Source organism: Lactuca virosa, chromosome 5 (genome assembly GCF_052849685.1).
Source record: "Lactuca virosa cultivar CGN04683 chromosome 5, Lactuca_virosa_CGN04683_v6, whole genome shotgun sequence".
In the NCBI taxonomy this organism is placed as follows: domain Eukaryota; kingdom Viridiplantae; phylum Streptophyta; class Magnoliopsida; order Asterales; family Asteraceae; genus Lactuca; species Lactuca virosa.
In genome coordinates, this window is record NC_136430.1 from 124,624,067 (window position 1) to 124,636,235 (window position 12,169).

The window sequence follows — 12,169 nt, forward strand, 5'->3', positions numbered from 1 at the left end:
TTAAGGGGGAGTTCCTGGGTCACGATTCTAGTAAGGAGAGACTTATCAAACAAAACAAACACAACCAATATCTTTACTTTAATATAAGTGTCTTGCTATTGCAAATGCAAATCTCGCAATCTTCAAGCAGGATAGGCAGTGTGCATTCTTCTCTCGGCTCTAGAACAGAAATCGGAGAATTTAGTCTTTCTTCTTTGGCAAAGGCCCTAACTACAGCTATTAGTAACTCTTTGTCTTATTGATTTGAGTCATCAAGGAAAGACAGGGACGATTGGTACGAAAGGAAGGCATACTAGCAGGGGATTCATACTAATAGCGGTTATTCTGCTATAGGAACCGTTATGTAGCATCTGAGAACAACAAAGCACACGAAAAGACTTGCAAGAGTAAGGTAAGGCTTGACTTTACTAGTCCTATCGCTACGACCCTGACTCGGTTAAACATGCCTTGTTTCAAGTTTGATTGTAATGCCAAAGGTTTCTAATCCATTTACAGTCCCGAGAGAGGAGCGAGAGAACAACGAAAGGATCCGGCATAGCTTCTTGAAGCGACCTTTCTTTCAATTTCAAGCCAGCCAGCTTCATTAATTATCTTCCCTTAATTCTGACCCGAAAAGACGACACTGATTTCAATGATCTTCTTTACTTTATTTTAGTACCTTGACCAAGTCAGCGTAGAACGGAGAAGGTGATCTCTATCCATAGGCTTCTGCCACGGAAGATTCTAATGTCACATCTTCCTTTGGATGTCAACAGCTTAACCAATCGGGAATCAATTATCCGAATCCGAGTTGGTGAGAAAGACTTGACATTGGCCTTTATGATCTTGCTTCCCTTCCTTTTACTTTAATAAAATGTCCTTCCTTCTTGAACTCCAGTCACTGCATAGACATCTCCTTCCAAACCTCTATAGATGAAGATTAGGCTGTCTGTAGGCTTTCTTCCTCGTGTTATAATTTCTTTCTTTAGGCGGGATAAATCAATAGTTTAAACCTTTCTTACAGTTCATACTGTAAGTCTTTCTTTTTATTTATCACCTACTTTTTTGTATGTAGAAATAAATCATTGAAGTCTTAACTGGTTTCAAAGTCTTTCTTTTTGTTACAAATGCCAATGCGGGTAAACTACCCTTTTAGCTTGAGAGAATCTAGCTGGACTAGCCTATCCTTTATACCGCACCGGCCTTCATCCAATAAAAGATTAGCTCGTGCCTCTTCCTTGGAGGACCTTACCAGGCATGAGGGCAAGCGCTTGGAACTAGAAGCCTTGTCTTTTGACTCATGTCACGTCGATCGTTGATAAGTGCCCGATCTGGGATAGGCTGGCTGGGCACAGTTTTGAAAATCGGATTATTGAGTTCGCCTGGACTACGCTGGCTTTGGGATGCCAGCCTTGATGCTTCAAGAAAGTTCCAAACCAATCTCTGGCACTTGGTAAAGATTTTTGATTTCCGGATGATGACAAGTAACTCGTGAAGGTCTATAGTCAACTACGGCTATTGAGCATCGAGATGCTTTACCACGCGCGATCCTTTCTTCACGCACGGTACTTATATAGTAGAGCAACAGCCACCGACTTTATTCGCTTGGTCGAAACAGACAGATATGGGGAGAGAGAAGGGTAAAAATCTCTTTCTATTCACAGCGTTGGAATTGCCCGAATAAGTCGGCTCTAGAGCAGTCATTGAATGCGCGACCTCAAATTTTATTTCGCTGGCAAGAAGGTAGGTTAACGTAAGAGGGTTCGACAAAGCCTTTCCGTTGGGAAATCCTTAATAAGCTACGCTAAATACTGTTAGCCTTCTCTTTAGTAGTTTCGCGAAGGTGGAGTCAAAAAAAATGTAACATCTGCCGACTCCTTTGCTCAGTGAACCCCGCATCTGAGGGTCGGGGCGTGAAGGCCTGTCGGCTTTGGAAATCTGACGATTACCTAAACCTAAAGGCTGCAAGTACCGATGCTCGAGACTTCGCCCCTTACTCCGATCCCGCCTCGAATGAAATGCCAGTTTGGGCACACCATCCTGTCGAGAGATAGGCTAGTTTGCTCAAAGCATCTGGTATGAGAGCAACATCTTTCTCTCCCTCATGCACCATCTTTTGTGTTTTTGGTCAAAGGGAGGAGCGTTTGCAAAGGAAGGAGGAAAATGGAGGAGCTTTAGCGACGATGATAGCAACTATGATAGCGACGATAACGATAAAGGGAGAGCCCTTTGAGTTTGATCTTTCACTTCATTCAATCATAAAGAGCTCGATCATCAACTAATAGATAGAAATTATAACACGAGGATCATCAACACACCGGCTAATAAAAAGTACGTAAGGTATACGCCTTCCTATTCTCATGTCTTAAGATATTTGTGCAACTTTTGTGGAATGAGATACTTAACCAACGCGCCTTACCTTTCAGGTTCCGATTTGAAAGCTTTAGGTCCAACAGAGGTAAAATGCTTTGACATGAGCTTCCGATAATATGAATGATTTGGCAGCTTTCCCCAGTAAAGACATGCTGCCCTCGTCGCTTTTAGTAGCTTATTTTCGTAAGCTCCTCTCTCCGGTCGTCCTCCTTCACCGCTATGATCCCTTTATTCTCTCGTATATAAGGATTCGACTTGCTTCCTCAATTGGTTATTGGCTGGACATTGAATGGCATTGACCGATTCTTGTCAATAGCAGTAGGTTGTTTGGCAGCAAGCGACGAAAGATATGGCTTCTGGTTGTTTGTTGTGCCCGATAATATTAAGAGTTTCCGCGAATCCACACTAGCTAACTTTACAGAGAAGGACTGCTTATTAGATTCTGGAATCTCCTATAACTATATTTTCCCCATCCCTGATGATTAAGTGGATAGTTTAGCTAATTGATGTGCCACCCTCTTACCATTCTTATGAGTATCCGCATTCAATTAGAAACTTAAAAAGAATAAATTCTAGCTTGAATATCATCCACAATGTGTCCAATGCTAGGCTCGGGTCTTGTTGGAGCATGGCTCCCACATTGCACTGCCTGTCTCCATATCTATTCGGTAAAAGAAAGCTTCCAATGCTAGCTTCATTCCATAGTAGATAGCCCAGGCTTAGACAACTCCAACATCCGTGGCGTGGAAATGACTCTTTGACATAGCTGAAAAGATGGTGCCAATTCAGTCCCTTAGTCCTACACCTAATCCAGATGCCTTAACCTCCATTCAAAGAGCTCTATCACAATTGACTTTAAAGCAGTCATTCGAGGAAAAAGGGAAAGGAAGCTCAAACTATCTTCTCCCGAAAAGGAAATTTACTTCCTGAACAACAAGTGGCACCGCAGGCGAAGAGATAGCGTTCAATGAATCAGATAATTTCTTTTCATTAAATAACATAATTTTTTTTATATAGGTTGTCACGAGTCTAGTTGAGTGAAGATGCGTGTCGAGATGAGTTGAGTAAACCTTGTTCCAGTTCCTTCTGTCTTAGTTGCTTGTGTGCTTTACTCTATCTTAATGCTCGGATCACAAATTTCTCTTATTGATAATGAGTTATTCGCCTTCAGAAGTAAGGTCGGGTAGGAACGATAAGTGGGTGGGGTCATTAAGTTAGCCCAAGGGGGGAGCCATCCTCTCGGGAAAGGGACATGACTGCCTGGCGAAACCAGACTCTGTCTATCCATTCTGCCTTAGATCCAATCTGACTGCACTGACGAAAGAACAATGTCCGCCCTGATCACCCATGTGACAGATGGTGACTCCTTCATCGCGTCCTTTGCTGAGGTAGAGTGCCTGAAAAAGAAAGAAGAGCTTACTAAGCCAAAAAGCTGAATATAGAGCCAAACATGCGGTTTTTTCTCGTCAAGCAGCAATCAAATCCTGGGAAAAAGGTAGGGTTGAATCGCCGAGTCGTCTAGCACCGTTCCCTGCCTCAACTCCACAATCACAATCATTTGTGAATAACAAAGATGGTTTGCTACTGTCCCCGGCATTGGAAAGACTTGACAAAGAATCCTTATATCGGGAAATGTGCTATATGGAGGTTTTTTTTATGATTGTTGACGTACTGACTCATGCTCAGGATCCGCTTATAGTGGTTCGGCTTGCTTCTCTGTTGGAATTTCCTAGACCCAAGACCTACTAATATTATAATACTGCATGCAGAATGGATAGCACAGGTCGGAGGGGAAGAAGAAGGGAAGAGTACAATGGAAGGGGCCTAGGAAGATGTTCAACAAGCATCTCCTTTCCGTCCAGAATGTAGTGTAGAAAAGCAAAGAATCTTTCCTGCTTCAGAGCTATTCAGAGCTAATAGGATAGGTATTCTATTTGAAATAAGGGGGCTGCCCTAAGGTGGGATAGTGTGTCAGTAAACACGCAGTGGTTAAGGGCGTAGACCTCTAGACAGGACATATTCAATTGTGGGTTCCACCCGCTTCCAGTCGAGTTTTATAGATTCCGATAGAGTCACCGCTCGCTTTTGCTTTTGACAAGATGCCCTAGTCCTTTTGGTAAGCGTAAGCAGAAAAAACTAGATATGAAACTCCCGGTATCAGTTACAATGGTCACTATTACGGATCCGACGACGACAGCTCCCGCTGAAGCAATTGTTGCTGCAGAGGTAGCTAAATTACCTATCCGCTATAGACGGAAAAGGCATGCTGTGGCGGACTTAAATAAACCTTAGTTGAAAATAATTATTGGTGGACCAGAAAGAAATTATTGACCTTGATATAACCCTTTTTATACCGGAGTAAATGAAGACTCCTAGAATGGCACGCACGAAGAAGCCTACTCAGAGTAGGAATCCCGCACATTATAAAAAAAGTAAAATGGACCTGCAACTACCTTAGACTTTCTTTAAGGAAGATTGCAAATAAGAGCTGATCCTCTAATTGTAATAGTAAGATTAGGATCCCGACTCATCTGTCAATTTTAGGCATATAAGGTAAATACATAGATATAGGTAAACTTACGTATACTATACCTATACGGCTATCCTTTATCTTATGAAAAGGAAAACTACGGGATAGCTATGCCTCAGTCAAAAATACATATTTATGGATATGTACTAAGCCAGCTCTTTAAACTAAGGCATATAAAAAAATGGGGTTCGATATAGGGAGTCTTTTCTGTTTACTGTTTACTTTACCTTTACCTAGGTTAAAGAACTGTGCCATAAATTCATAAGAACTGCTATTTGTAGAGCTTCTATAGCTTCGAGCCCTTTAGTTCGTTATCAAGCAGCTTAGAGGGTGATCGTTGGCCACAAACTTGCAAGAGTCAGATATTTGTTCACATTCAAGCATTCGTTCCCCACGTTCGAGCTAGTCGAATCAGTACTTATTGTTATACCGTTCGTGCCCCTCAGAGCCACTTAACTCGCTTTCAAGAAGAAAAATACTGCTTCCAATTAATAGATTGAAATGAAAACTTTGAAAGATGTTATGGAGGGTTTCAAATCGGTGCTAGAACTGCTACAATTGCTTTAGCTGGAGCAGCAGTCGGAATTGGAAAGATATTCAGTTCGTTGATCCATTCAGTAGCACGGAGTCCAGAATTGGATACTAAATTGTTTGGTTATGCCATTTTAGGCTTTGCTCTCACGGAAGCCATTGCCTTGTTTGCTCTTATGATGGCCTTTCTGATCTTCTTCGTATTTTGAGATTCGCTACCGTCAGTAGCCTTCCTCCCAAGGCGAGCGAAGTGACGTGAGGCGAGCGTCTGAGTGAGTTCAGTGAGGAAGTGAGGGCCCTGAGGAAGCGGAGGGAGCAAAAGCTGGACCAGGTTTAACTGTTGTGTTGGTTAATGCCCAACCACCTTCAAGAAGGCAAAGAAGTAAACTTAATAACCTTTTCCATTATCAGTAGCAGCAGTGGACGAATCGAGACAAGAAAAATACAGGTAGGAATCTGCTTATCGACTTCCCTTTCAACCTCAGAGCATTCAGTTCAGGTACCGCAACGGTCGACGACTTGGCTGGGGCAGATCTTCACTCATTGTCCTTCTTCGAACCTTTTGGTATGTATTACCCCCTAACTATAGATCAGATCTAGCAGACGAGAAAGAAAATTTCGCACTGCTGCTGAGTCGTCGGACTTATCCATCAAGGGATTCGTGGAATTTCTGTGGATTGCGTTGGGGGAAATCTAGCAAAGCTAGGCAGATAGATAGACTCCTTTCCCGCTGCTAAGGGAGAGCAAGAAAGATAAAAATTCTTGTTTTTGAACCAGCGCCCCCTTTTGGGTATGCAGGTACTAAGAGTCCTCTCACTACCAACCAGCAGACATCATCTGGCTGGGTCTTGCCGGTATCAACAACGATAAAAAAACTACCAAATGGAAACAACAACTAACTATGGCTCTTGGTGGGCCCAGGTAACGCCTAGGCGTAGGGGAGATAAGAGCAACAGGTAACGCCTAGATGACGTTTTTCTTCCTGGGCTGCAGTAAGTAGATCGAGAGGTCGTTTCGCCCCTTGTCCCCGAATATGGGTAATATGTTCTCATACAATGTTGCTCCAATCTGACCTAGCTGGCGAGCGATCCCAGTTCGCGACAGAGAACAAGACAGCAAGCGAGCGTACCTTTGTTCGCTTCTTCTCCACCAGGCACGAAAGTTTAAGGATAACTGTAGGTCGGTGGCTACCTAAGGAAACTCCGATTCGATCTGCCCCCCGGCTGGGAGGCATCTACCTCATCCCGATCACAAGGAGGGGTTCACTATGATGGGGGGTACTTCTTTTTTTGCCTTCCGGAAAGAATGAAATGCATAGGGGACCATCCTTTTGTTGCGGCATGCTCCTCAGATTTACTGATTCACAGGGGGCCTCAGGCCCTACTTAGTAGACTGACAATGACAAAGGCTTGCGAAACTAAGTAGGGCCATTTGAATTGAATCTTAAGTAGTCTATCAGTGGTGCAAAGCTAATTGCCCCTTTTTAGTAGGGGTGAAAGGTTATACCTTAGAAAGTCAGCGAACATCGGTTCTTCTATGTAGGTATGGCGTTCCCCCTTGACTCTCCTAACGTCGAGCTAAGTGATTTCGTAACCTTTTCGTAGTGTAGTAGAATGAAGGCTACGCACCGATGCTCTCTTTTCTATTAGCCTAAGCGTCTTCGCTAACTCGCTCGCCTACTATACCCTACTATACCACTTTTAGGGTAGGCTAGGCTAACTCAGCCACTTACTTCTACTAATGTAGGGCTAAATAGCGCCTTTTCTTTTTAAAATAACCAATTTGAATTATTGCGAACCTATAGGTCCTTAGTAGCATTGACAAAGAAGAACAGCCGGTTAAAAGACAACGTTTTTATTTATATATTAATTATATATATTTATATGTATAATAATTAATAATAATTAAAATTTTAGGCCAGCTTGACAAGCTACCCTTCCTCTTGATCTGAGGTGCGAAGATCAAGATATTTTTTTTATGACTTCCATTCCACTTATCGATCCCGGCCCATAAAAGTGACCGACCAGGGCCCTATTGATGAATGGAAGGCTTTATGAGCCCTGTAAGCCCACACCTGTGTAGAGTGGATCGTTCAACACCTGTGTCACAAACCCATTTTTGACCTATTGGTCCTAGTATCATAGGCGACCGAACTGCCGCCCCCTAATTACTAGACCGACCTGCTATAATAATTCCATAAACACCTAGCGAAGATATGGCAAACAAATAAAGTAGCCCTATGTTCGGATCTGACAATACCATACCATAATCAAAAGGTACAACGACCCGAGCGACCAGACTTAACATAAATGTAGCCACTGGACACATTCTAAAAAGGGAGAAATTTGCACTACTTGGTGAAATAGGTTCTTTTATAATCAATTTAAAACCATCTACTAGAGGTTGTAACAATCCAAATGATCCCACTACATCAGGACCTTTTCGACGTTGCACAAAAGCCATTACTTTACGTTCAGCTAGCACTAAAAAGGCTACTCCTAGTAGAAGTGGTAGAATTATTCCAAGTATTTCAGTTGGAACTGCTATGTACATTTTCTATTTTCTATTCACTCATGATCTGGCCTAGTCGACCCGATCATGATATTTCACTCATGATCTGGCCTGGTCGACCCAATCATGATATTGAAGGATGGGACCTTTTGTCGAAAAGTAAAGGAGATTCTATTTCTTCTTCCAAGCCCTTCTTAGAAGATGCAGTCAGTAAGCTCTCACTTATCTTCTTCATTTACGAAAATAGATAGATAAGAAAAGATGTCAGCCTCTCTTTTCTCGCGGAACACTCACTTAATGGGGCTATTTGAATTGGAAGACAACGACAAAAGTGAAAGAAGGAGGTCTATTTCGTTGATCGATGTCAATGGACCAAGAAATCTGTCCTTTGCTGAAAGCTCATAGGGTAAGAAAAATGGAAAGGTAGGTTTTGTCAGTGATTAAATGGAAAGGTTAGCTGGAGCGAAAACCAATCAAACTCAGAAAGATAGGTAGATCGAGCGCGCTGAGGGAAATTCGAGAGATCCGGAGACATGGCCACTACTGGCCTACGGTCCTTGCAGATTACATAGCACATGCTAAGAGCTGTGATGCCTGCCAGAGGTATGCAGGAATCCAGCACAGGCCGGCTTCCGAGTTATACCCGATTATAAAGCCTTGGCCATTTCGAGGGTGGGCCATGGATATCATCGGAAAGATCTATCCCAGATCTTAAAGAGGTCATACTTTTATCCTAGTATAGTAGCTACGGCCCAACCTTCTCCACCTTCTGCCCTGGGTAGAAGCCGAGCTTCCCCAGAATGTGACTTCTACGGAGGTAATAAGGGTATGGTATATATTACTGCTATTCGTCCGCTTATGCAGTTCATGTAGCGAGTCAATTTGTGTCTGCTTCTACCGGTCCCCGTCGCGGCGTTAGGAGACATTCATTGGGTAATTCCAAGACCACACATGCCATAGGTAACGGCTCTTATGCCTTGCCAGCAGAAAGAAATCCAGAGACCGTCCTCCCTATCGCCCGCCCAATGCTTACTATCGAGATTGGTTCGCCGGGCTTTACTCTCATTCTAAAGTTTCCGAATTAGCTTTAGAGATTGAGCAAGTGTAAAAAGTCTAGAGTGATCTAGTTTGCGCGGCTTTCGGGTTATGTCTACTAGAATAACAACCCGTAGTCTAGTTGAAACCCTCTTTTACAAGATTACATACTAAAAGGACTCGCTTTCTTTCTGAATCCGCTTTCTCTATTGACATATAATAGTCTCGACTTGAGCGCTTCCTCTAAATAAAACGGCGAAGGAACGTCTTCTCTCTCGTGCTATGGCTTTGCTTCCTTATCTGGGGAGACGTGACTAAGCCTAGACGGCACTGTTGACGCCTTATTGTCTTTCCATAGGAACTCCTATAGTATACTTATGCATTTGAGTCAGTTCAGTCGTGCCTATCCGTGAGAGTCACTCCTTCACTCACTTTATTTCCTTATTTCTGTGATTATGTGACACGTCTATCTTTGAAACTATTACCATTAGCTAAAAGACAAAGAGTAAATTAAAGGTAAGGTCTAACTAAACCGGCTCAGTACTATGACCCCGACTCTGTTTATCTATCCCTTTCCCGACTCTGTTAAGGAGGATCGCTAACCCAACTCTTTGAATCTCAGACTATGCCTATTCCTCGGGTACCGCTTGCTAATCGGCTAACGAAACTGGTAACCGTTGACTGCTTCTTCTCTTATCTTTAACGAGTCACTCTAACTCTCTCCTCTGTCTACGCTCGTTCCTGTCCTTAAAAGAAGATCTCTCCGGTTGCTTCTTTCTCCTTGCTAAACTAGAAATGATCTCTTACGACTAGCATTGTGATTCACGCATCTCGCACAACCGTGCCTGAGATATTAGTGGTGAATACTCTTGTATACTAGCCGTCTCACAGGTTCTCGTTAGCAAGGATAGAGAGACAAAAGGATAGCTTCGAAAGTAGGTAGGCTAGGGAGATGCTCAAACCGGGGCTGGATCGAATTCCTGTAAGACTTCTATCCTTTTTCTCTTTCTTTCTTACTAGATTCCCCTGCCCCCTATATTCAATTAAAAGACTAGAAAACCTCTCTTGTGCGTCTACATACCCGTCTTACCAATACTGATTAGCTTAAGACTGAAAATCTTAGTTAGATAGCATCTATTGTATTGTCTATCTTAATTCGCTTAAAGCCTTACTTTCAACTCGGTCTCCCGGTCAGTATATCCGAGTTCTACTTAAATAGTCTCGGTTTTTATATTCTTTATCTTTGATATGTGCGGTCCTCAATCGCCGGACGGCTGCCCTCCATCCCTTTGCTTCACGTACGTGCCCTTCTTATCATTTGTTGGCTAGCCCTTTGTATTTCATGGCATGGCTACATGTGCCCTTTGGATTTGATGGCACTTCAACCGAGGGTCTTTTTTCATCCTTCGATGCTAACTCTGAACTCATGCTTCCACCTCCATCTTAAGCACTTCTATCGATCAATTCTGGTTCAAGATTTGAAACTGACAGCCGAACCCAACGAGTGAAGTATACGTAAGGAGTCAGAAGAAAGCAATAAAAAAAGAAAGATTTCACGGCGATATCAATTCCGTCATATCTGAAAGAAATTCCTGAAATAAATAAAGAATTCTGTCACTTCAAGAAAGAAGGAAGGAATTCCATCAATAATTGCTAAATCCTAAATTCAGTCTTCACTGATAGATAGAAAGATAAATTCTGTAAAGCAAAGAAAAGAGAAGGCTTGAAATCAAATCCATCTTAATACGAAATTTTAAAATAAAAATCTTTCCACTTCCAGCGCACCTCCTTTCCATGCTACTTCTTTCTTTTCCACTTCATGACCAGGAATTATAGGTCGGCATTTCTTTCATTCCATCAAGAAAGGCACCTCTGGACGTCTGCTTCAACATCAAGCCGGGGGACCATGGATCAAGATTTCTGGTTCCCCTTCGATTTTCAACTTCACAGTCTGCTACTATTAGAGGGATATGGATTTCTTTCCCCTGGATATCGATTTATCGGGAGTGCTACTCTTTCCATCAAAGCAATCACACCCTTAATTCACACTCATTCTGCTCCACTCACACCCGAAAGAAAGCTAGCTCATCTCTCAGACTCGATCCGGTCGTAGAGATTGATTGATCGGTCACCAACCTGCAAGACCAAGAATTTGAAGAAAGATCTCTGCTTAGGCTTAAAATCTCTCTACCTCTCAAAGTCACCACTCCGTCCAGGTGTGGAGGTCAGAATCCCATCCTATCCACCCGGGTCGTCGTCACCACCTACTTTTGTCCGATCCTTCTCCTTTTGAATGATCGTCACGCTTCTCTTGAGATCGAGATCAGCTTCCCAAGTCAGAACTAGAAAGAATAGTAAATAGCACCGCTAATAGACTTCATATGAGAAAATGGGATGATTCCTCAGGCAGTGTAGCTTTGTCGGGGTGCACCTTTGGTAGCAGCGGCATCTCTCTTTCTCTCTGCAAATGCATCCCATTGAGACTTCTCCCCCTGGGCAGGATCTTCCAACCTTTCATTCATTTCTTGATCCATCAACCTGGGAGCGAAGCCCTTCGTCTTTCTCTTTTTGCTACTAATAACTGGGCTTCCCTTCACCACAAGATGCAAAAGATTTGAAGAATCGCTTGAGAGACCGTCCACCCAACCTGTCAGATATTCCTGGACTCGCTTTGAACCAAAAGAGATGCTGCTTGATCCGAGTATGCTACTTGCGTAGTAGATCCAGCCATATCAAAGCGTCTTTCCCACTTGAGAAAAGGAGTGATTTGCGCTCGTCCGATTGAGGGCCCTTCTCGCTTAGTGGAAAAAGTACTCAAATTGGCAATACCAACCTAATGGTTAGCTTTTGATGCCACCATACCATAGGGGCTCTATCTTACGACTATAAAAAAGAAGGCGATAGGCAAAGGCACCGCTAGATCGACTTTCAAAGTCCGGCTAGATGGGAATGATTTCCGGGGAAGAAGCCCCGGCTGCCATGCCAGCTCGATCTAAGGTGGGAAGGGATCGAGACCTTTCTCGCGAAGATGGTCTTCTATAGTTTAAAAATCTCGACTTTAGAACTGTTGGGGTGCAAAGTTCTTCATGTATGACTTTGTAATGGTTTGACTCTTGTAGACCCACTTGCATGTGGTGCATTAGCCTTTAGACCCATGTGTTAGTGAGAGTGAGAGAGAGACATGTAAACACCTCTATAAATAGTAGGTTC

The 12,169-nt window shown here is 43.0% G+C and overlaps 1 protein-coding gene across 1 annotated transcript; it reads left to right on the forward strand.

Annotated features, from left to right (window-relative positions):
- The first annotated feature begins 4,518 nt into the window (after positions 1-4,518).
- On the forward strand, positions 4,519-6,684 carry LOC145111712 (uncharacterized). Its single transcript, XM_079047969.1, is given in 5 exon segments — positions 4,519-4,613; positions 5,400-5,579; positions 6,003-6,085; positions 6,191-6,267; positions 6,352-6,684. Coding segments are annotated over 5 exon segments (768 nt in total).
- Positions 6,685-12,169: the final 5,485 nt, after the last annotated feature.